At 40.4% G+C, this 26,869-nt stretch overlaps 1 protein-coding gene across 1 annotated transcript; it reads right to left on the minus strand.

The window, feature by feature from the left end:
• Window positions 1-364: 364 nt before the first annotated feature.
• LOC139753814 (tRNA (adenine(37)-N6)-methyltransferase) lies at window positions 365-25,297 on the minus strand. The gene is made up of 7 exons (XM_071670709.1): window positions 25,102-25,297; window positions 19,172-19,338; window positions 12,883-13,033; window positions 7,022-7,188; window positions 3,339-3,503; window positions 2,715-3,171; window positions 365-593 (listed from the first exon to the last, which is right to left on the minus strand). Exons 1-7 carry the CDS (start codon window positions 25,164-25,166, stop codon window positions 377-379), a joined length of 1,389 nt encoding a protein of 462 aa, XP_071526810.1. The 5' UTR covers window positions 25,167-25,297; the 3' UTR covers window positions 365-376.
• Between the last annotated feature and the right edge of the window lie 1,572 nt (window positions 25,298-26,869).

Raw genomic sequence — 26,869 nt, forward strand, 5'->3', positions numbered from 1 at the left:
TCAATTTGTAAAATCTGTCAAGAGCCCCTAATGCTGACCATACACAAATTGGCATTAATGCCCAACTAAAATCAACTCTATCCTTGTTTGTAACACCCCTATTCTTTATACAGCAAAAACATACTTTGCCCAATCATCAAGACACTACCTCTTTTACATGCTGCCATAACTTTCAAACACAGTCAACAGCATCTTCACCTCCACTATTTCCTATTTTGCTTATAACATCCCCAGCTTTTCCAATTTTTAGCATTCCATTCCTTCTCTCGCTTCCTTCACTGTCCTGACGAATTATCTTACCCACTCATACCTGCATCACTTTCTTAGAAACAATATCATATTAAGGATTTCAGTCAATTACAAAATGATTTCAGTTTTATTTTCCTCTGCTTATAATACCAGTGTGCAATGGACAAACACGTAGTACTTCAGCAACCTCCTCTTCAAACCAAGCAGTAATGTGTGCTGTATCAACCGTGAAGTAGTAGAGGAGAGAGGTACACTTCTGTCTGCGATATGCTGAACGGGGGTCTTCACTAAGTATGCTACTTATAGCAGCTTTCAGTTCAACACTGTCTCCAAGAAATTCCAGTCTGTGGGGAAAAAAATAATCAATACATATGAGGGCAACAGATGATGATGAGTGTTAACTCTCTATCTCCTCACTGTCTTCATTTTACACTTGATACAAAAAATTCAGTAAGCACTTACAAAAAAATGAAAATTTAGTTTGAAGCATAACCTACTGTCATACATATGAACAATATTACAAGCAATTTTTCATTAAAAGTGCAACACTGTCTTCTTGCAAATAATATATGCATGAATGAGAAAATAATAGTCTACTCCTAAAAATACAAAAGACTTCTGGAAGGAGATGAATAATAATAGAAAAAAGTTATGTGTAAGGAGTGAAAGTATGTTACACAAGTATGAAGGAATACTATCAAAAACAATCTTGTAAGGATTTAAAGACTATCTTAAACAACCTACTCAAAGACAAGGTGAAATATATGTGTCTATTGGTACAGAATTAGAGAAACAATCAGGTTCATGGAAGAGGAAGTTCATCAAAAGGAAAAAGCCAGGAGAGCAATAAAGCTCAAAGAATAGAAAAGCTGGGGACACAAATGGAATGGATATGGAGAGTGTGTTTGAAAGCACAGAAAGTGGTCATGCACTTTGACTGAACAAAGGCTGTGACTTTTCCACTGCATAAAGGTAAGGCTGGTAAAGGCATGACTGAGAATTTTAAAAGAATGTGAGCCCCTTGTTGGTAAGGAACAAGGTGGGTTAAGGAATAAAGGAGGGTGAGTAATTAAGAATACTGAACTCTGACAAGTGGCTGAGAATTTTAAGAGAAAAGGGTGCTTGCAGTATTCTTAGATTTAGAAAAGGCATATGACAGAGGCAGCTCAAAAAAAATCTATAAAGGTGGAACAAAGGTAAAAGACCTCATTCTAAGCCACATAACAAAGCCCCTTAGTATACATATTTGTCTGTAAATTACCATACATATTTTGCATTTAGTATATGACAATCACAGGGACCCAACTGCCACACTCACACTACTGGTTTTAAGCAGATTAAGATGCTCTGTTTGTAAGTAAATCTGGAGGTACAATAGAGCATTCTTAGACTTTAAGGCAGATCATGAAATCATCACCAAGAAACCAAGCAAGTCTGCTCAAGATTTTACAATAAATGCCTCAGCAAAATTAGAAATTAATTCATAATCTCTAATGATTAACCTAAAAAAGTAAACAGAGGAAGTAATGCATACCTGAAACAGATATCAACCTTATAAAAAAAAGCGGTAGCAACATTAACCTGTTTTCAAAGAAATTAAGATAGCTATGCTTCTGAAAGAAAAACTTAATAACCTATTATCCTGTATACATAATTCCGAGACCATCAGCATCACAATGTATCATGGACATAATCGAGTTACCCCTATGGAACAGATTCTGATCAACACCAACTGGTTATAATGCTAGTTTTACAGAATCTGTTAACCTATTTGAAAGAGCATCTTACAATTTAATATCCATATTAATTCTTGCCTACTTTAAGAACAGTAATCAAAATGAAGGAAGTAACTGTAACTTTTAAGTAATGTACAAATCAAAGATGTAATCTCTTATAAGCCAAGCTTTGGGACTATATGGTGGTAGACCATCGACTGTTACACCTTCAAATTATGCAAACTGCCAATTATAACAAAATTATACGTGTTAGAAATGGACATAGTTGAAATTGTTTGTCGACAAGCAAATCAAAAAATTTTAAATCAGTTTTTTCATAAATATTTGCCATTTCCCTCTTTAGCGAGGTAGCAACACGAACAAAGAACGGAGCCCTTGAGGGAAAATATTTGCTTAGCCCCCTTCTCTGTTCCTTCTTCTGGAAAAATAAAAGCTGGAGGGGAGGATTTCCAGCCCCCCGCTCCCATCCCTTTTAGTCGCCTTCTACGACACACAGGGAATACATGGGCAGTATTCTTTCTCCTCTAACCCCAGGAAAAATTTGTTGTACATACAGTACATATACGAAGCACATCAGAAAACTATACATTTTAAAAATTCATTTTCACCATATAAATATGCATCATATTTTGGTATAAACACAGTTCAAGAATGTTTCTAATCTATATTACATGAGTGTCCTTTCCACTCTTATCAAACAAGAAACAGGTTTAGTTTTTCAACTCTTACCTGTAACAATCCTTTTCTGCATTTTGGGAGAAAAGTTCCACCTGAGCTTCAGCTATTGGATTAAAAACTACCTGAAGTGTAGAAGATGGAGCTCCAAGCCATGAAGGGGTGGTAACTCCTTGTACTCCTTTGGCTTTTGCCACATTGCCTAGGCAGCTTTGCTGCTCTATTATTACATGAGGCTTTTGTTCTTCTGCAAGTTTATTAGACAAGTCCGGATGTAGTCTTTCTACATCACTTGGATGAGCAATAAGATCAAATTCTTCATTCTTTTCATACATAATCTCGCACACATTCAAGCTCCCACCTTTTAATAAGCTATTTGTCTTTGATGTTTTATCTGAATCTTTTTCAAGCTCTGAAACTCTCTTAGTAATGTTTTCTAATGATGTACTGCCAGCTATCCCTGTGTCTGACAATGTTATGCTTGTCACTCCAGGAGGTGAAAATGATTCATCTGAAAAGTATTGGTTATAATTATTATTTTTCTTGTAATACTATTTTCATACGAATATTGATAGACATTTTAGGTTTACAACTATGTCAAGAACCACTTGCAATGTTTATGTCAAAATAAATTTTTTCTTAAACAATAACTAAAGTGGAATTTTTTTCCCTTATTACCTTCAAGATGCCCACACTTCAGAGAGTCTGTTCTCTCATGAAGAGCCACACTCCCTAAATAAGATGGTACATGGCATGGATCATCATACTGAGGAATGTAGGGCTTGATGTCTAATACCGGCGTCCCATCTAAGATGTCCAATCCCGAGAGATACACACAGTCACCTGGAAAATTATTGGATAAGTTTGAAAAAGAAAAAGTCAGTAACTTCGATGTCTAATACCAGTGTCCCATCTAAGATGTCCAATCCTGAGAGATACATGCAGTCACCTGGATAAGTTGAAAAAGACAAAATCAGTAAAAATAAAATATTAGTTCTCAAGTATATCAACATGGCATACCAATTTATTACTGCACCTCTGCATATTTCCTAAACCCTGCCTAAACATCACAAAATTTCCATTTGTGGTAATAATTCAAGTTCTGAGTATTTCTATTTATTCTTTAACACTAAGTAAAACCCCACAATAACATAAGGAACTAGCTGGGATGTACATTTGAAAGGAGAAAAATTGGAGAAAAAGAAGTGTTTTAGATATCTGGGAGTGGATCTAGCAGCAGATGGAACCATGGAAGAGCAAATGAGTCACAGGATGGGGGAGGGGGCAAAGGTTCTGGGAGCGATGAAGAACTTGTGGAAGGAGAGAACGTTATATATATATTATTTATTTTATTTATTTTTTTTATTTTGCTTTGTTGCTGTCTCCCACATTAGTGAGGTAGTGCAAGGAAACAGACAAAAGAAATGACCCAACCCACCCACATACACATGTATATACATACACGTCCACACACGCAAATATACATACCTATACATCTCAATGTACACATATATATACACACACAGACATATACATATATACACATGTACATAATTCATACTTTCTGCCTTTATTTATTCCCATCGCCACCTTGCCACACATGGAATAACAACCCCCTCCCCCCTCAGGTGTGCGAGGTAGCACTAGGAAAAGACAACAAAGGCCCCATTCTTTCACACTCAGTCTCTAGCTGTCATGTAATAATGCACCGAAACCACAGCTCCCTTTCCACATCCAGGCCCCACAGAACTTTCCATGGTTTACCCCAGACGCTTTAAATCATACTTAATCACCATTTCCCGCATCAATGAGGTAGTGTCAGGGGATAGGGAAGAAAGAATACTTCCCACATATTCCCTGCGTGTCGTAGAAGGCGACTAAAAGGGAAGGGAGTGGGTGGCTGGAAATCTTCCCCTCTCATTTTCTTTTTTCTTTTCCAAAGGAAGGAACAGAGAAGGGGGCCGGGTGAGGATATTCCCTTAGAGGCCCAGTCCTCTGTTCTTAACGCTACCTCGCTGAGGCGGGAAATGGCAAATAGTATGAAAGAAAGAAAGAATATATATATACACATATACATAATCATACTTGCTGCCTTCATCCATTCCTGTCGCCACACATGAAATGGCACCCCCTCCCCCCATGCGTGCATGTGAGGTAGCGCTGGGAAAAGACAAAAAGGCCACATTCATTCACACTCGGTCTCTAGCTGTCATGTGTAATGCACCAAAACCACAGCTCCCTTCCCACATCCAGGCCTCACAAAACTTTCCATGGTTTACCCCAGATGCTTCACATGCCCTGGTTCAATCCATTGACAATATGTATGTATGTATGTATATGCCTGCGTAGGTGCATGTACGTATATGTGTGTGTATATGAGTGGATGGGCCTTTCTTTCTTTGTTTCCTGGCACTACCTCTCTGATGCAGGGGGTGGCAATGCTGTTTCCAGTGGGGCAGGGTGGTGCTGGGAACAGATAATGGTGAGCAAGTATGAATATGTACATGTACATCCATTCACATCCTTCTTTAGCTGTCATATGTAATACACCAAAACCACATCTCCCTATCCACAAACAGGCCCCACAGCCCCACAGACTTTTCCATGGTTTAACCTGGATGCCACACATGCCTTGGTTCAGTCCACTGACGGCATGTAGACCCCTGTATACTATCGTCTCAATTCACTCAATCCCGTGCACACCCTTCTTCCTCCTGCATGTTCAAGCCCTGATCACCCAAAATCTTTTTCACTGCATCCTTCCATCTCTAATTTGGTCTCCTTGTTCTCCTTGTTTCCTTGAATTCTGACACATTCTCTTTGTCAACCTTTCCTTGCTCATTCTCTCTATATATCTAAACAATCTCTTCATCTCTCTCAACTACACTCTTTCTTATTACCACACCTCTCCCTTACCCTTTCATTACTTACACACTCAAACCAACTCACACCACATATTGTCCTTAAATATTTCATTTCCAACACATCGACCCTCCTCCACACAGCCTTATCTATAGCCCAAGCTTCACATCCATATAATATTGTTGGGACTACTGTACATTCAAACAACCATTTTGCCCTCCCAGATAAAGGTCTTTCTTCCCACACATTATCCAGCACTCCTAGAATCTTCCCCTCACCCAACTTGTGATTCACTTCCGCTTCCATGGTTCCATTCACTGCCATGTTCACTCCCAGGTATCAAAAACACTTCACTTCCTCCAATCTTTCTCCATTCAAACTCACACACCAACTAACCTGCCCCTCAACCACCTTGCTTTTATTCACATTTACTCTTCAACTTCCTTGTTTCCTAAACTCTTCCAAACTCTGTCACCGACTTCTGCAGTTTCCTACTCAAATCTGCCACCAGGGCTGTACCATCAGCAAACTGACTCATCTTCCCATCCCCCAATCATCTGCAATCCTTCCCTGGAAGCACTGCCTAAACATCTCTCTTTTCTCTTTCACCAGCAACTTTACTTTTTCGTCCTACCACTCATCACACTTTCTAATCTGCCCACCTCCCACCTTTTGCATGCCACATGCATCCCCTGCACATGCCAGCACTGCTTCCCTAGATACCTCCCATTCCTCTCCCACTCCCTTTGCTTCATTTGCTCTCACCTTTTGCTATTCTACACTCAAATCTCTGGTATTTCTTCACATGTCTCTTTTTCAAGCTCATTTACTCTCACCACTCTCTTCTCATTGATACTGTTTCCTCTTTTCCAGAAACTTCATCAAGACAGTGATCAGGCATCCAACTGGCTGCCCTTCACAGCAAATTTACATCCAAAGTCTCTCTTTTACATGCCTATGAATTAATATGTAATCTAACAATGCCCACTAGCCATTTACACATACATACCAGTGTACGTCCCATTTTTCAATCCAGATATTCTGAATCATCAGTCCTTTTCCAGCACAAAACTCCACAAGCTATTTACTATTTCCATTCATCATACTGAATACCTCATGCTCCCCAATTATACCCTCTACTGCCACATAGCTCACCTTCAGTTTCAAACCATCCATCTACAATACTTAGGCTCTTGCACCTAAACTGCTGACACACACTCAGCTGCTCCCAAACACTTGCCTCTCATGATCTTTCTTCTCATGGCTATATGCATATACACTAATAATTACCCATATCTTGCCATCCACCTTAATTTTCACCCATATCAATCTAGAATTCACTTCCTTACACTCTCACACACTTCCACAACTGCTTAGATATGTTTGCATCTTTTATCCAGCAGCAACTGTGCAAAAAGACATACACAATGTTGGTTAAAGAAACTAGTTTGCAAGTTAACATTTTACACAGATATGCTAACTTATTTTTTGTAAATTACCTTTGATTTTTTCTAATCGAGCCAGAGTCAAACCTAAAGGATTAGGTCTGTGAGGAGATCGGGTGGCAAATACTCCTATTCGCTGTCCATTAAGCCTTGGAGGAGCAACTTTTGTCTTGCCATGGCTCCTTCCCATGTCTTTATTCTGGTCAAATACAAAGAGGATCCTGTTGGGAAAAGTAAGGAGGTTTGTCACTCGCTCTAGTTTCTAATACTTCCTCTTTCATAACAAAAGGGAGTTACTAAGTCCAATACAGTACTAAAACATCCTTGATCTCTGATCCTGTGACCTTTTAATCAACAGGAATGTTCAATAATTCAAAGAAAATATTAAATATTTAAAGTTCATCCTTCAGTCCTAGATAAACAAGAAGGAGGATGGGAAGCAGGAATATGGTTTGACACACATGTATATCTACCAGAAGTAAAAATGTATTTCCCTTCAACTCAGAAATCCAAATGAATGTGCAGCAATACCCTGACTGCCAATGATCAAGGTTGGAGAAGCACCGAGGGAGGCACATTTTGCTGTGAGTGATAAGCAAAACATTCAGCAACCTTACATTCTATATGAATATCCAAGTAACCATACACAGCTTCTTGTTAGATTCTTCATCATGCTCACTATACCAGGATGTCCTTTGTGGAGTTCCTCTAGAATCCTGTCTTGTAATAGTGGAGGAATAACCATTCTTAAACCCCACTGTAGACATCCAGCTTATGCTGAGAGTTCCAACTGTTGCTCATGAAAAGGCAATATAGATGTATCAAGACCCTGCTTGTGCTCTTGCCATCCAATCAGAGTTAAATCCAGAACCCTAGACAATGTTGGATTCTTCTTTTTTATTTTTCGAGGCTCCAGTCATGGACAAAAAATCCACATCAAGGCCAGGCCTTAACTGAAATATAAAGAAAATAATAAAAGGGAAAAGGAAGAGGCCTAAATGTGTGTGGATGTAACCAAGATGTGAAAAAAGGAGAGATAGGTAGTATGTTTGAGGAAAGGAACCTGGATGTTTTGGCTCTGAGTGAAACGAAGCTCAAGGGTAAAGGGGAAGAGTGGTTTGGGAATGTCTGGGGAGTAAAGTCAGGGGTTAGTGAGAGGACAAGAGCAAGAGAAGGAGTAGCAATACTCCTGAAACAGGAGTTGTGGGAGTATGTGATAGAGTGTAAGAAAGTAAATTCTCGATTAATATGGGTAAAACTGAAAGCTGATGGAGAGAAGTGGGTGATTATTGGTGCATATGCACCTGGGCATGAGAAGAAAGATCAAGAGAGGCAAGTGTTTTGGGAGCAGCTGAATGAGTGTGTTAGTGGTTTTGATGCACGAGACCGGGTTATAGTGATGGGTGATTTGAATGCAAAGGTGAGTAATGTGGCAGTTGAGGGAATAATTGGTATACATGGGGTGTTCAGTGTTGTAAATGGAAATGGTGAAGAGCTTGTAGATTTATGTGCTGAAAAAGGACTGATGATTGGGAATACCTGGTTTAAAAAGCGAGATATACATAAGTATACTTATGTAAGTAGGAGAGATGGCCAGAGAGCGTTATTGGATTACGTGTTAATTGACAGGCGTGCGAAAGAGAGACTTTTGGATGTTAATGTGCTGAGAGGTGCAACTGGAGGGATGTCTGATCATTATCTTGTGGAGGCTAAGGTGAAGATTTGTATGGGTTTTCAGAAAAGAAGAGTGAATGTTGGGGTGAAGAGGATGGTGAGAGTAAGTGAGCTTGAGAAGGAGACCTGTGTGAGGAAGTACCAGGAGAGACTGAGTACAGAATGGAAAAAGGTGAGAACAATGGAAGTAAGGGGAGTGGGGGAGGAATGGGATGTATTTAGGGAATCAGTGATGGATTGCGCAAAAGATGCTTGTGGCATGAGAAGAGTGGGAGGTGGGTTGATTAGAAAGGGTAGTGAGTGGTGGGATGAAGAAGTAAGAGTATTAGTGAAAGAGAAGAGAGAGGCATTTGGACGATTTTTGCAGGGAAAAAATGCAATTGAGTGGGAGATGTATAAAAGAAAGAGACAGGAGGTCAAGAGAAAGGTGCAAGAGGTGAAAAAAAGGGCAAATGAGAGTTGGGGTGAGAGAGTATCATTAAATTTTAGGGAGAATAAAAATATGTTCTGGAAGGAGGTAAATAAAGTGCGTAAGACAAGGGAGCAAATGGGAACTTCAGTGAAGGGCGCAAATGGGGAGGTGATAACAAGTAGTGGTGATGTGAGAAGGAGATGGAGTGAGTATTTTGAAGGTTTGTTGAATGTGTTTGATGATAGAGTGGCAGATGTAGGGTGTTTTGGTTGAGGTGGTGTGCAAAGTGAGAGGGTTAGGGAAAATGATTTGGTAAACAGAGAAGAGGTAGTAAAAGCTTTTGGAAGATGAAAGCCGGCAAGGCAGCAGGTTTGGATGGTATTGCAGTGGAATTTATTAAAAAAGGGGGTGACTGTATTGTTGACTGGTTGGTAAGGTTATTTAATATATGTATGACTCATGGTGAGGTGCCTGAGGATTGGCGGAATGCGTGCATAGTGCCATTGTACAAAGGCAAAGGGGATAAGAGTGAGTGCTCAAATTACAGAGGTATAAGTTTGTTGAGTATTCCTGGTAAATTATATGGGAGGGTATTGATTGAGAGGGTGAAGGCATGTACAGAGCATCAGATTGGGGAAGAGCAGTGTGGTTTCAGAAGTGGTAGAGGATGTGTGGATCAGGTGTTTGCTTTGAAGAATGTATGTGAGAAATACTTAGAAAAGCAAATGGATTTGTATGTAGCATTTATGGATCTGGAGAAGGCATATGATAGAGTTGATAGAGATGCTCTGTGGAAGGTATTAAGAATATATGGTGTGGGAGGAAAGTTGTTAGAAGCAGTGAAAAGTTTTTATCCAGGATGTAAGGCATGTGTACGTGTAGGAAGAGAGGAAAGTGATTGGTTCTCAGTGAATGTAGGTTTGCGGCAGGGGTGTGTGATGTCTCCATGGTTGTTTAATTTGTTTATGGATGGGGTTGTTAGGGAGGTAAATGCAAGAGTTTTGGAAAGAGGGGCAAGTATGAAGTCTGTTGGGGATGAGAGAGCTTGGGAAGTGAGTCAGTTGTTGTTCGCTGATGATACAGCGCTGGTGGTTGATTCATGTGAGAAACTGCAGAAGCTGGTGACTGAGTTTGGTAAAGTGTGTGGAAGAAGAAAGTTAAGAGTAAATGTGAACAAGAGCAAGGTTATTAGGTACAGTAGGGGTGAGGGTCAAGTCAATTGGGAGGTGAGTTTGAATGGAGAAAAACTGGAGGAAGTGAAGTGCTTTAGATATCTGGGAGTGGATCTGGCAGCGGATGGAACCATGGAAGTGGAAGTGGATCATAGGGTGGGGGAGGGGGCGAAAATTCTGGGGGCCTTGAAGAATGTGTGGAAGTCGAGAACATTATCTCGGAAAGCAAAAATGGGTATGTTTGAAGGAATAGTGGTTCCAACAATGTTGTATGGTTGCGAGGCGTGGGCTATGGATAGAGTTGTGCGCAGGAGGATGGATGTGCTGGAAATGAGATGTTTGAGGACAATGTGTGGTGTGAGGTGGTTTGATCGAATGAGTAACGTAAGGGTAAGAGAGATGTGTGGAAATAAAAGCGTGGTTGAGAGAGCAGAAGAGGGTGTTTTGAAGTGGTTTGGGCACATGGAGAGGATGAGTGAGGAAAGATTGACCAAGAGGATATATGTGTCGGAGGTGGAAGGAACAAGGAGAAGAGGGAGACCAAACTGGAGGTGGAAAGATGGAGTGAAAAAGATTTTGTGTGATCGGGGCCTGAACATGCAGGAGGGTGAAAGGAGGGCAAGGAATAGAGTGAATTGGAGCGATGTGGTATACCGGGGTTGACGTGCTGTCAGTGGATTGAATCAAGGCATGTGAAGCGTCTGGGGTAAACCATGGAAAGCTGTGTAGGTATGTATATTTGCGTGTGTGGACGTATGTATATACATGTGTATGGGGGGGTTGGGCCATTTCTTTCGTCTGTTTCCTTGCGCTACCTCGCAAACGCGGGAGACAGCGACAAAGTATAATAATATAAAAGTATATACAAATTTTGGAGGTAGTTAATGCATCTTTTAAAAAGTGCCTGGTCATAGTTATTGGGAAAGACATGAGAGGGGTAGCATTTCAAAGCTCTGAGGTGTAGGGAAAGGAACAGTTATCATAAACGGCCCATCCTTGAGTTGCCAACTGTCACACTGTAATCATGTGATGCAGCAGCTTACCAAGCACTGCCTGGAGTAACATGTGGTGAGGCAAACAAGCAGCCAGCTCCTGGGAGCACAATACAAAGTAATACCCACAGAGAAGAGAAAGAAAACCAACATTGCACATAGGTCAAGGGGGTCGAGTTTTGAAGTTAGCTTGAGTGAGTTTCTCTAAATAGGAAAAATGAAAAACTTCAGCATGTGATGAATCTGTAGACTTCTCTGGCAACCTTAAAAGGGTATTGTCATTTAACTTTACCTTTGATTTTCTGTAGAAGGTGTTGTAGTCATATGCCAAGAGTTTTGTAACCCAGCCACTGCAAGAGCTAGCACTCCCATCTTCAGTCCGAAAATCTTGTATAATTGCTTGTGGTCAGCCAGGAGATAATGCTGGAACTTGTGCACCCCAAAAACAAACTCTAAGACTTCCCTCTCTATCTGGCTGTACTATTTCTTGACCAAATTTAATGTTCTGAATGCAAAAGCAGCAGGTCTTTCCATGACACCTGGCTCTGCATGACATTACTGCTACATTGCCAGCTGCATCAAAATGATCATGGTTGCTTTCAGTTCAAAACATTCAACTTATAATCAGTAGATAATCTGGTAAGTTATATTTTTCAAGTATATCTTCAACACAATTTTCTTCTATACATTCTTGCCTGAGGCATGAATTAATAATCAATATATAAAAATATAGAAAAAATCTCATGTATCACTCAATCGCTCATGATCACAACTGGTTATAGCTGGCTATGTGAATTTGAGGGTTTTATGCATGATTCTTGAAATAATGAAGTTAATCAACGAAGCTGCACTTTATGAATAATGAAATAAAAGCATGCATAAAATCGTAACACTAGTGTATCTGACAGTTTTTGATTATACCTTATTTCTTCTCCTGCATGTGTGAAGAAGCATTACAAGCAAGCAAAAAAATGGCCTTATTTACACATGTCATGAACAAGTAAAATGGACTGAAATCACAGCTTACCATCCTTAGCCAAGCCCTGAAGACTATTCTTATATATGACTACTTCATACACCCTAGTTCAGCACATTGACAGTATGTCACCCCCTACACACCACAATGATCCAATTCATTTTGTCACATGCAAGCCTTACACCTTCCAAACTGTTCAGGCTCTAATACCCTACACTTCCTTCACTCTAACCTTCAGCCTTCTAAGTCTAACCCTCCCCTTTGCTCCCTCCACTGCTGATGCACAGATCCTCTTTATCAAATTTCTTCACTTATCCTCTCAATATGTTCAATCCACTTCTGAACACCCTGGTCAGCCCTCTAAATCAAACTGTACTGAGAACTTTGCTTCTCTCTTACAGTGTATCATTCATCACAAAATCAACCTACAACACAGTTCATAGTATCCTTAATTATTAAATTTACAACACATCTAAACCAAGGAAGAAGTTTCTGATGCATGCTCCACCATACCAAAAGCTGGTTGAAAATTGTGTGAACCATTTAAAGCTAGTCTGACCAGCATAGGTAACAAATAGCAAACACTTTTTAATAAACCAGGTATTCCTAATTACCCATCCTTTTTCAGCACATGACTGAGAAAGTTGTTCACTTATACATATACATTATAATTAGGGTAATTCTCTCACCATACATGGGAATACTCCTGTAGTCCCTCAATGGCATGTTGGGGATTATTGAACACACCTTTGTCCACCTTCAGCATACCACGACTCAGGCTACTCAAGCTGCCCTGTCGAGGTGTTCCATTTTTGGTGTGAAACCAAGATGCAATGTGTCCTGTTCATAAACAAGTCTTGTCATTCACATCTTAATTCATTATCCTATGTAAGAGAAATATAAAAATCAAAAGAAATTTTTCTATAATTTCACATTTAAAAAGATACTTTAATAGGTTCTGGGAATGATAAAGAATGTGTGGAAAGAGAGAATGTTATCTTGGAGAGCAAAATGGGTTTGTTTCAAGGAATGGTAGTTCCAACAATATTATATAGTTTCAAAGCATAGGTTACACATAGGGTTGAGCACAGAATGGTGGATGTGTTGGAAATGAAATGTTTGAAGACAATATGTGGTGTGAAAAGGTTCGATCGAGTGAGTAATGAAAGGGTAAGAAAGATGTGTGATAATGGGAAGAGTGTGGTTGAGAGAGCAGGAGAGGGTGTGTTGCAGTGGTTTGGATATATGAAGAGACTGAGTGAGGAAAGTTTGACAAAGAGGATATATGTGTCAGAGGTGGAGGGAAGGAGAAGAAGCGGGAGACCAAACTATAGGTGGAAGGATGGAGTGAAAAGGATTTTGAGCGAATGGGGCCTGAACATATAGGAGGGTGAGAGGCGAGCAAGGAATAGAGTGAACTGGAATGATGTGGTATACCGAGGCCAACATGCAGTCAATGGAATGAACGAGGGCATGTAAAACGTCTGGGATAAACCATGGAAAGATCTGTGGGGCCTGGATGTGGATGAGCAGCTGTGGTTTCGGTGCATTACACATGAGAGCTAGAGACTAAGTATGAATGAAATCGAAATCTTTTTCACTCCAGTTAAAAGTTTTTATCAAGGATGTAAGGCATGTGTACATGTAGGAAGAGAGCAAAGTGATTGGTTCTCAGTGAATGTTGGTTTGCGGCATGGGTGCATGATCTCTCCATGGTTGTTTAATTTGTTTATGGATGGGGTTGTTAGGGAGGTGAATGCAAGAGTTTTGGAAAGAGGGGCAAGTCTGTGCAGTCTGCTGTGGATGAGAGAGCTTGGGAAGTGAGTAAGTTGTTGTTTGCTGATGATACAGCACTGGTGCCTGATTTGGGTGAGAAACTGCAGAAGCTGGTGACTCAGTTTGGTAAAGTGTGTGAAAGAAGAAAGTTGAGAGTAAATGTGAATAAGAGCATGGTTATTGGGTACAGCAGGGTTGAGGGACAAGTCAATTGGAAGGTAAGTTTGAATGGAGAAAAACTGGAGGAAGTGAAGTGTTTTAGATATGTGGGAGTGGATTTGGCAGCAGATGGAACCATGGAAGCAGAAGTGAATCATAGGGTGGGGGAGGGGGCGAAAGTTCTGAGAGCGTTGAAGAATGTGTGGAAGTTGAGAACATTATTTCAGAAAGCAAAAATGGGTATGTTTGAAGGAATAGTGGTTCCAACAATGTTATATGGTTGCGAGGCATGGGCTATAGATAGAGTTGTGCGGAGGAGGGTGGATGTGCTGGAAATGAGATGTCTGAGGACAATATGTGGTGTGAGGTGGTTTGATCTGAGGACAATATGTGGTGTGAGGTGGTTTGATCGAGTAAGTAATGCAAGGGTAAGAGAGATGTGTGGTAATAAAAAGAGTGTGGTTGAGAGAGCAGAAGAGGGTGTTTTGAAATGGCTTGGTCACATGGAGAGAATGAGTGAGGAAAGATTGACCAAGAGGATATATGTGTCAGAGGTGGAGGGAACGAGAAGTGGGAGACCAAATTGAAGGTGGAAAGATACAGTAAAAAAGATTTTGAGTGATTGCGGCCTGAATATGCAGGAGGGTGAAAGGGTGACATGCTGTCAATGGATTGAACCAGGGCATGTGAAGCATCTGGGGTAAACCATGGAAAGTTCTGTGGGGCCTGGATGTGGAAAAGGAGCAATGGTTTCGGTGCATTATTACATGACAGCTAGAGACTGAGTGTGAACGAATGTGACCTTTGTTGTCTTTTTCTAGCGCTATCTCGTGCAAATGAGGGGGGAGGGGGTTGTTATTTCATGTTTGGCGGGGTGGCGATGGGAATGAATAAAGGAAGACAGTATGAATCATGTACATGTGTATATATGTATATGTCTGCGTGTGTGTATATATATGTATACGTTGAGATGTATAGGTATGTATATTTGTGTGTGTGGACGTGTATGTATATACATGTGTATGTGGGTGGGTTGGGCCATTCTTTTGTCTGTTTCCTTGCGCTACCTCGCTAACGCGGGAGACAGTGACAAAGCAAAATAATAAATAAATAAATAATATTTTATTTATTCATTTTGCTTTGTAGCGAGGTAGAGCTAGGAAAAGACAACAAGGGCCCCATGCGTTCACACTCAGCCTCTAGCTGTCATGCAATAATACCCAAAACCACAGCTCCCTTTCCACATCCAGGCCCCACACAACTTTCCATGGTTTACCCCAGACGCTTCACATGCCCTGATTCAATCCACTGACATCACGTCGACCCCGGTATACAACATCAATCCAATTCACTCTATTTCTTGCCCGCCTTTCACCCTCCTGAATGTTCAGGCCCCGATCACTCAAAATCTTTTTCACTCCATCTTTCCACCTCCAATTTGGTCTCCCACTTCTCCTCGTTCCCTCCACCTCCGACACATATATCCTCTTGGTCAATCGTTCCTCACTCATTCTCTCCATGTGTCCAAACCATTTCAAAACACCCTCTTCTGCTTTCTCAACCATGCTCTTTTTATTTCCACACATCTCTCTTACCCTTACATTACTTACTCAATCAAACCACCTCACACCACATATTGTCCTCAAACATCTCATTTCCAGCACATCCACCCTCTTGCGCACAACTCTATCCATAGCCTACGCCTCGCAACCATACAACATTGTTGGAACCACTATTCCTTCAAACATAGCCATTTTTGCTTTCGGAGATAATGTTCTCAACTTCCACACATTCTTCAAGGCTCCCAGGATTTTCGCCCCCTCCCCCACCCTATGATTCACTTCCGCTTCCATGGTTCCATCCATTGCCAGATCCACTCCCAGATATCTAAAACAATTTACTTCCCCCAGTTTTTCTCCATTCATATATATATTCTTTTTATTTATTTTGCTTTGTCGCTGTCTCCCGCGTTTGCGAGGTAGCACAAGGAAACAGACGAAAGAAATGGCACAACCCACCCCCATCCACAATGTACACACACACACGCCCAAACACGCAAATATACATACCTATACATCTCAATGTACACATATATATACACACACAGACACATACATATATACCCATGCACACAATTCACACTGCCTGCCCCTATTCATTCCCATCGCCACCTCGCCACACATCCCCCTCCCCCCTCATGTGTGCGAGGTAGCACTAGGAAAAGACAACAAAGGCCCCATTCGTTCACACTCAGTCTCCAGCTGTCACGCAATAATGCCCGAAACCACAGCTCCCTTTCCACATCCAGGCCCCACACAACTTTCCATGGTTTACCCCAGACGCTTCACATGCCCTGATTCAATCCACTGACAGCACGTCAACCCCGGTATACCACATCGATCCAATTCACTCTATTCCTTGCCCGTCTTTCACCCTCCTGCATGTTTAGGCCCCGATCACACAAAATCTTTTTCACTCCATCTTTCCACCTCCAATTTGGTCTCCCACTTCTCCTCGTTCCCTCCACCTCTGACACATATATCCTCTTGGTCAATCTTTCCTCACTCATTCTCTCCATGTGCCCAAACTATTTCAAAACACCCTCTTCTGCTCTCTCAACCACGCTCTTTTTATTTCCACACATCTCTCTTACCCTTACATTACTTACTCGATCAAACCATCTCACACCACACATTGTCCTCAAACATCTCATTTCCAGCACATCCACCCTCCTGCGCACAACTCTATCCATAGCCCACGCCTCAAAACCATACAACATTGTTGGAACCACTATTCCTTCAAACATACCCATTTTTGCTTTCCGAGATAATGTTCTCGACTTCCACACATTCTTCAAGGCTCCCTGGATTTTCGCCCCCTCCCCACCCTATGATTCACTTCCACTTCCATGGTTCCATCCGCTGCCAGATCCACTCCCAGATATCTAAAACACTTTACTTCCTCCAGTTTTTCTCCATTCAAACTTACCTCCCAATTGACTTGACCCTCAACCCTACTGTACCTAATAACCTTGCTCTTATTCACATTTACTCTTAACTTTCTTCTTTCACACACTTTACCAAACTCAGTCACCAGCTTCTGCAGTTTCTCACATGAATCAACCACCAGCGATGTATCATCAGCGAACAACAACTGACTCACTTCCCAAGCTCTCTCATCCACAACAGACTTCATACTTGCCCCTCTTTCCAAAACTCTTGCATTCACCTCCCTAACAACCCCATCCATAAACAAATTAAACAACCATGGAGACATCACACACCCCTGCCGCAAACCTACATTCACTGAGAACCAATCACTTTCCTCTCTTCCTACACGTACACATGCCTTACATCCTCGATAAAAACTTTTCACTGCTTCTAACAACTTGCCTCCCACACCATATATTCTTAATACCTTCCACAGAGCATCTCTATCAACTCTATCATATGCCTTCTCCAGATCCATAAATGCTACATACAAATCCATTTGCTTTTCTAAGTATTTCTCACATACATTCTTCAAAGCAAACACCTGATCCACACATCCTCTACCACTTCTGAAACCACACTGCTCTTCCCCAATCTGATGCTCTGTACATGCCTTCACCCTCTCAATCAATACCCTTCCATATAATTTACCAGGAATACTCAACAAACTTATACCTCTGTAATTTGAGCACTCACTCTTATCCCCTTTGCCTTTGTACAATGGCACTATGCACGCATTCCGCCAATCCTCAGGCACCTCACCATGAGTCATACATATATTAAATAACCTTACCAACCAGTCAACAATACAGTCACCCCCTTTTTTAATAAATTCCACTGCAATACCATCCAAACCTGCTGCCTTGCCGGCTTTCATCTTCCACAAAGCTTTAACTACCTCTTCTCTGTTTACCAAATCATTTTCCCTAACCCTCTCACTTTGCACACCACCTCGACCAAAACACCCTACATCTGCCACTCTATCATCAAACACATTCAACAAACCTTCAAAATACTCACTCCATCTCCTTCTCACATCACCACTACTTGTTATCACCTCCCCATTTGCGCCCTTCACTGAAGTTCCCATTTGCTCCCTTGTCTTACGCACTTTATTTACCTCCTTCCAGAACATCTTTTTATTCTCCCTAAAATTTAATGATACTCTCTCACCCCAACTCTCATTTGCCCTCTTTTTCACCTCTTGCACCTTTCTCTTGACCTCATGTCTTTTTCTTTTATACATCTCCCACTCAATTGCATTTTTTCCCTGCAAAAATCGTCCAAATGCCTCTCTCTTCTCTTTCACTAATAATCTTACTTCTTCATCCCACCATATATATATATATATATATATATATATATGGCATTCAGTCTATCATAAATGCTGAATCAGATAATTCAGGTGTAACATAAACTTCCATAGCACCCCTAATTATCCCTCCAGTAATCTTCACTCTATCATCACCTTAGGCTCTCATCACCACATGTTCTAATAAGTTTACATCACATATTGTCTAAACTACAGGAACAGAATGATGGACTGCTTGGTGATGGGTTTCCTAAGAATGTAAATCTGTCACTAAGCAGGGGCCTGCCATAGCCTACTTTATCATTTATCCAAGATCCTGGTATAAACAAATAATAAACATCTTATCAACGAGTACTCCTAATATCTCCTGATACTCTAATAGGTTGGGAGCAATGTCATGATTTTTGAAAATTCTTCTAAATACATATGGCATGATACTAATCTGGACTTTAGATTCAGCCACTTTTAGATTTCTACAAAAACTATCCTAAACTACATCAGGCTCTTAAGTCATTAAATTACTCTCATTTTGTAGTATGGCTAATGACTTCAAGGACCTGCATGGATGGGTTATGAATTACATTTACAATCTATTTTCCAATAATTCTAATACGCTGACTCTCAAGCAGTCATTCATCAAAGATAATCTTAAAAACATTTGAAATATAAATAGAATTAAGAAATTTCTAAACTGCATAAAAACAATCCACTTCCTTTTTCATTTAGACTTTGTTCACTTACCTATTGGCTTCCAATTAACAAAGAGGCTGGAACTGGTATTGTCAGTATGTCCAAGTTTGTGTGGGACTCTTTCTACTGAATCTACAGTCATCTGACCATTCTGCAGTAATTTCTCCAGTCTTGAAACATCTTTTCGATGCTGTGCTTGCAGGCCTTGCATTCTCTTTCTGAAATCATATTCACAAAAAAACCATGACCGAAATGGACTTAAAAATTTAGGAATAAGTTTTTAATCTTAAAATAGCAAACAAATGTTATTTGTTGAACAGTGAAATGTTTTCCTTACCCAATCAAGAAAAGCTTCCATAATCAGTTCATTTTCCTTGGGTGGCAGTAAGGAATGCATAATATAAAATTAACAGTCTCAAACCACAACTCAAGTATATCAGGAATTTGTCTACCATCAGGCAAAGATGGCAAATCATCATCCACTAAAGCATGCAGCAAACACTGCACAGGGGTAGTCACCTTACCATGTCATCTCTACAGACTAGCTAGCCCTTCCTAGCTACAATATAGAAAAATAAGGTACACTTAAGATAAGGTAATGCAGTCCCAAAGATATGAAAAATATTTTTCCCTCATGTATACCATACATATTACCAAGTTTTGAGAAAAGCCAAAATTCTAATCCGAGTCTGTAAACTGATTTTTTCAGTAACTCCATCCTTTTTCATTTTCTGCAGTACAGTATGAAGTGAAGGTTTTTTTAATATACTTAATCGCCATCTCCCACGTTAGCAAGGTAGCGCAAGGAAACAGATGAAAGAATGGCCCAACCCATCCACATACACATGTATATACATAAATGCCCACATGCACATATACATACCTATACATTTCAACATATGTAGGTATCACTGGGGATGGGGAGAAAGAATACTTCCCACGTATTCCCTGCGTGTCGTAGAAGGCGACTAAAAGGGAAGGGAGCGGGTGGCTGGAAATCTTCCCCTCTCATTTTTTTTTTTCCCAAAGGAAGGAACAGAGAAGGGGGCCGGGTGAGGACATTCCCTCAGAGGCCCAGTCCTCTGTTCTTAATGCTATCTCGCTGAGGCGGGAAATGGCGGATAGTATGAAAGAAAAAGAAACATACACAGACGTACATATATACACATGTACATATTCATACTTGCTGCCTTCATCCATTCCCGTAGCCACCATGCCACACATGAAATAGAACACACACACACACACACACACCGTGCATGCTAGAAAGGTAGAGCTAGGAAAAGACAAAAAAGGCCACATTCGTTCACACTCAGTCTCTAGTTGTCATGTGTAATGCACCGAAACCACAGCTCCCTTTCCACATCCAGACCCCACAAAACTTTCCATGGGTTACCCCAGATGCTTCACATGCCCTGGTTCAATCCACTGACAGCACATCCACCCCGGTATACCACATCATTCCAATTCGCTCTATTCCTTGTACACCTTTCACCCTCCTATATGTTCAGGCCCCAATCGCTCAAAATCTTTTTCACTCCATCCTTCCACCTCCAACTTGGTCTCCCGCTTCTCCTCGTTCCCTCTACCTCTGTTCGTCAATCTTTCCTCTCTCATTCTCTCCATGTGACCAAACCATTTCAACACATCCTCTTATGCTCTCTCAACCACACTCTTTTTATTACCACACATCTCTCTTGCCCTTTCATTACTTAAACCACCTCACTCCACATACTGTCCTCAAACATTTCATTTCCAACACATCCACCCTCCTCTGCACAGCCCTATATATAGACCATGCCTCACAACCATATAACATTGTTAGAACCACTATTCCTTCACACATACTCATTTTTGCTCTCCAAGATAATGTTCTCGCCTTCCACACATTCTTGGACGCTCTTAGAACTTTTGTCCCCTCCCCTACCTTGTAACTCACTTCTGCTTCCATGGTTCCATCCGCTGCTAAATCCAGTCCCAGATATCTAAAACACTTAACTTCCTCCAGTTATTTCCCATTCATACTTACTTCCCAATTAACTTGTCCCTCAACCCTACTGAACCTAATAACTGTGCTCTTAATCACATTTACTCTCAGCTTTCTTCTTCACACACTTTACCAAACTCAGTCATCAACTTCTGCAGTTTCTCACCTGAATCAGCCACCAGCACTGTATCATCAGCTAACAACAGCTGACTCACTTCCCAAGCCCTCTCATCCACAACAGACTGCATACTTGCCCCTCTCTCCAAAACTCTTGCATTTAACTCTCTAACAACCCCATCTATAAACAAATTAAACCACCATGGAGACATCACGCACCCCTGCGGCAAACTGACATTCACTGAGAACCAATCAATTTCCTCTCTTCCTATTTGTACACATGCCTTACATCCTTGGTAAAAACTTTTCACTGCTTCTAGCAACTTACCTCCCACACCATATACTCTTAATACCTTCCACAAAGCAACTCTATCAACCCTATCATATGCCTTCTCCAGATCCATAAATGCTACATAGAAATCCATCTGTTTTTCTAAGTATTTCTCACATACATTCTTCTAAGCAAACACCTGATCCACACATCCTCTACCAATTCTGAAACCACACTGCTCTTCCCCAATCTAATGCTCTGTTCATGCCTTTACCCTCTCAATCACTACCCTCCCATATAATTTCCCAGGAATACTCAACTCATACCTCTGTAATTTGAACATTCACCTTTATCCCCTTTACCTTTGTACAATGGCACTATGCATGCATTTCACCAATCCACAGACGATTCATCATGAATCATACATACAGTGAATATCCTTACCAACCAATCAACAACACAGTCACCCCTTTATTAATAAATTCAACTGCAATACCATCTAAAGCCACCGCCTTGCCAGCTTTCATCTTCCGCAAAGCTTTAACTACCTCTTCTCTGTTTACTAAACCATTCTCCCTGACCCTCTTACTTCGCACACTACCTCGACCAAAACACACTATATCTGCCACTCTATCACCAAACACATTCAACAAAGCCTCAAAATACTCACTCCATCTTCTCACTTCACCACTACTTGTTATAACCTTCCCATTTGCCCCATTCACCGATGTTCCCATTTGTTCTCTGGTCTTATGCACTTTATTCACCTCCTTCCAAAACATCTCTTTATTCTCCCTTATAATCAATGATCCTTTCTCACCTCAACTCTCATTTGCCCTCTTTTTCACCTCTTGCACCTTTCTCTTAACCTCCTGCCACTTTCTTTTATACATCTCCCAATCATTAGCACTACTTCTCTGCAAAAATCATCCAAACGCCTCTCTCTTCTCTTTCATGAACAATATTGCTTCTTCATTCCACAATTCACTACCCTTTCTAATCTGTCCACCTCCCACCTTTCTCATGCCACAAGCATCTTTTGCACAAGCCATCACTGCTTCCCTAAATACATCCTATTCCTCCCCCACTCCCCTCACATCATTTGCTCTCACCTTTTGCCATTCTGCACTCAATCTCTCCCGGTACTTCCACACACAAGACTCCTTTCCAAGCTCACTTACTCTCACCGCACTTTTCACCTCAACATTTTCTCTTTTTTTTCTGAAAACCTCTACAAACCTTAACCTTCACCTCCACAAGATAATGATCAGACATCCCTCCAGTTGCACCTCTCAGCACATTAACATCCAAAAGTCTCTCTTTCACACGCCTATCAATTAACACATAATCCAATAACGCTCTCTGGCCATCTCTCCTACTTACATACGTATACTTATGTACATCTCTCTTTTTAAACCAGGTATTCCCAATCACCAGTCCTTTTTCAGCACGCAAATCTACAAGCTCTTCACCATTTCCATTTACAACAATGAACACCCCATGTATACCAATTATACCCTCAACTGCCACATTACTCACCATTGCATTTAAATAACCCATCACTATAACCCGGTCTCGTGCATCAAAGCTGCTAACACACTCACTCAGCTGCTCCCAAAACACTTTCCTCTCATGATCTTTCTTCTCATGACCAGGTGCATAGGCACTGATAATCATCCATCTCTCTCCATCCACTTTCAGGTCTACCCATATCAATCTAGAGTTTACTTTCTTACAGTCGTCTAACACATACTCCCCAAACTCCTGCTTCAGTAGTGCTACTCCTTCCTTTGCTCTTGTCCTCTCATCAGCCCCTGACTTTACTTCCAAGACATTCCAAAACCACTCTTCCCCTTTACCCTTGAGCTTCCTTTCACTCAGAGCCATAACATCTAGGTTCCTTTCCTCAAACATACTACCTATCTCTCCTTTTTTTGGTTACATCCACACACATTTAGACACCTGAATCTGAGCCTTCGAGGAGGATGAGCACTCTCCAAATGACTCCTTCTGTTTCTCCTTTCAGAAAGTTAAAATACAAGGAAGGGAGGGTTTCTAGCCCCTCCGCTCCTGCCCCCTTTAGTCACCTTCTATGACAAGTGGGGAAGTGTTACTTCCCTACATTTAGTTTAGCCCTGTGTATGTTTACTAAGGCAGCTATTATTTTCACAATATTTCTTTTATCTTGGAGCAAGGAGATCAAGACCAGATTCAGTCATTCAATTCCCATATCACAGTGCAGAATTTGTTCTCTTATGTATTAAATTCTGCTGTTTGGTCTCCAAACTAGAAAATTTGATTATAAGTCAACCTATAGTGTTTAAGAGGTTTACAAGTCATCCTGCACTAACATTATCCATGGATACGATAAAGATTTACAAAGGTCACCTACTCCATTATAGTTCATACTGCATATTGTTTTAATATTTTGTATATGAAATTTTCCCTGAATGATTAAGGAAAAAAGAAAATAAGATGTCACAACAATTTCCAAGAAGGATATTAATAACAGTCTAGAAGAGAGAATGTGATCATGAGCATTACATGAAACATTCAAGTTCAGTGGTAGGAAACCATAAAATACCAGCACATTCTCATCCCTGTTAGGTCCATGAGAAAATTTAAATAATGTGGCTGTTGCATTCAAGATTCATGCATATCTGGATAAGGAAAGATGAATTTCACAATGTATCTTTATGTGTATAACAAGGTGGGTATAGTTCTAGCCAGGAATACCACAAACTCTGGAATATGAATGAGCTTGTTTTAAAATGAGATATGTACTGGGGAGAACAGAATCAGGCCAGTGGAAAGTGACTTGGGTCATTTAATTTAATACCACAATAATAAAGAACATGATAGTGAGGAAGGGCATGAAGTCACAGAAAGTAACGTAAAAGAAGTAGAAATATTTCTGGAAATCAACAGAACCAATCTTCACCTAATGCCTGAGAATTACCTTAATTCTCAATGCTTTAGTCAGAATGTACCAAAGTTAATGTCATCTACGGCATCATGTCACATGGCATATGTGCACTGGAACACATATATGCCCTCAAATACGTTCATGTTTTTGAATACATATGAACTGAACTATGCCCAGTAACTGGACATGGTAAAGATTTAATTTAGCTCTGCACGTACAATATCTTTGGGAAATGATTACATACATTTGGGGAGAATCAACTTTAATGTGATCACAGAAATAATTCTGTATGATTTTCAGGAGTGAGAAATTTAATTTTAATTGTTATTCGATGTTTAAGGAAACTCTTTGTATATCTTCCATTAAGTTCCAACGACCTAACTCCCCATAGGTCACTCAGAGTCCAACATTTTGTGATGGCCACCTAAGCGACCAAGGTGTTGGAAGAAACGGTTGGCAGGCCTAAGCAACCATCACAGCCTATCATGGTATTTCTGGTAGATACTTATCCTGAGCTATTTAAATTTCACTATTGTGTAGTTCATGGAGTTCGTGATGGCTGCTAGAAATGATTTAAACGGCAATGGGCACTAGGTAATTGGTATGGTTCCTCTTACGTTTACTGTACCTTTCAATATGAGGCAATACTCTCCACCAACTTTGTCAATCCTTCAACTCACCTTAGGTTGTTCAGCTCATTCCGGGCTTGTGTCAGCTGATTTGCAAGATCTGCTGTGTTAGTCATTTCAAAATGAAATGTAACCTTTGTCTTAATATGGTAGTATGAGTATTCCAAAGTATAATAAAAAAGCAAGAGCTAGAAAAGATTATCGGTCACAGACACACACATACAACAGCTGGTCGCAACCAGTAAACAATTAAGGGAAATTCAAATCGAGATTCTGAACTCGGATTCTTTTCAGAGATTCTTCACTATGCCGTTGTGTCTACCATCAGTATATCAGTAGTAAGCACTACACATCATTATATCATCAACTTTAGTTATAAAACTTAGCACTGCGTATACTCAAATCGTGGAAGATTCGAAATCCATTGGGTGGATTTCAGGATCCCAAATGGTCAGATGTGTCGTAACGGACCCAGCTAAAACGGCGGTTTACATACGACAATTTAAGACAAATAAGGAAAATGTAAAAGATATAATGGTCCCTGCCAAGCAGCTTCTCTCTTCAAACAGCCATTACTAGTCATAACTTTACCAGGTGTCAGCTTTCCAAAGAGTTGTCTTTTACGACTTCATTTAGCAACATGTATTCCGCACATCCTTTAATTCTGCTCCTTTTCTCGATCTACATCTCGACGAGATACAGCTTAATCAATAAACTCAAACTTGTGCAGGATATTTTAGTGGACTAGACAAAATCTGGTTAAGTTGAATACCTCCAATACCCATTTTCTACCCATCTCTCTATCGAAAACACAACTTACGTACGTATCTCCTTTGACGGTTCTGTTAGTCCACCTCTCAACTTAATAAACATATTTGGTATTACTGTAACATCTATCCTATCATGAAAGCCCCACATTGCGAGAATAACTAAGTCTACCTCTGTTTAGATATAGAACATTTTTTGAAGTTCCTCCATACAAAGGATTGACTCTTCCTTGGGTAGAGTATTGTTCTCATATTTTGGGTGGTTCTACCTCCACATTCATACTTGTTAAACGGTCCAGCTAATAAACTCTTGCAGACTAAGTTCAAAACTTGATCCACTTGTCTTACGCTGTAATGTAGGTCCAGCTGCTTCATCTTCTATAGGTATTACTTTGGTTTTGCTCCCGGAGGCCTGTGGTCCCCCCCCCCCCCTTACACACACACACACACACACACACATACACACACACATACACACACTAGCTAAGACTTCGCATTGCTTGGCAAGCTGCTGTCTCATAATTTCTGAGGGGCCGTTGGCAACTCGAAGGTGAGCTGTTCAGATGACTTTCTTTCCCTACACCTCGAAGCTTTGTAATTCTCTACCCGCTCGTCTTTCCCAATACCTATGAACTTGCACATTCTATTTTTTTTCACATCCTCCAAAATTCGTAAAAACTTTCCCCTCTTTTTTTCCCTTTCATAATTGTTCCTGTGTTTCAATTAAGACCCGGCCTTGGTGTGACTGAAGTCTCTAACGTGTGTGTGTGTGTGTGTGTGTATATATATATATATATATATATATATATATATATATATATATATATATATATATATATTTAATTTTCCAAAAGAAGGGACAGAGAAGGGGGCCAGGTGAGGATATTCCCTCAAAGGCCCAGTCCTCTGTTCTTAACGCTACCTCGCTAATGCGAAAAATGGCGAATAGTTTGAAAGATATATATATATATATATATATATATATATATATATATATATATATATATATATATATATATATATATATATATATATTCCTATGAGTCCACTGG

The sequence above is a fragment of the Panulirus ornatus genome, chromosome 15 (genome assembly GCF_036320965.1).
Source record: "Panulirus ornatus isolate Po-2019 chromosome 15, ASM3632096v1, whole genome shotgun sequence".
NCBI lineage: Eukaryota > Metazoa > Arthropoda > Malacostraca > Decapoda > Palinuridae > Panulirus > Panulirus ornatus.

Excerpts from the sequence above, each read along its gene's own strand:
- LOC139753814 (XM_071670709.1), bottom strand. The coding sequence starts at position 25,166 with ATGACTAACACAGCAGATCTTGCAAATCAGCTGACACAAGCCCGGAAT. Across the intron at positions 19,339-25,101 it reads AATGAGCTGAACAACCTAAG|AAAGAGAATGCAAGGCCTGC; the intron begins GTGAGTTGAAGG and ends ATATGATTTCAG. Across the intron at positions 3,504-7,021 it reads TCGATTAGAAAAAATCAAAG|GTGACTGTGTGTATCTCTCG; the intron begins GTAATTTACAAA and ends ATAATTTTCCAG.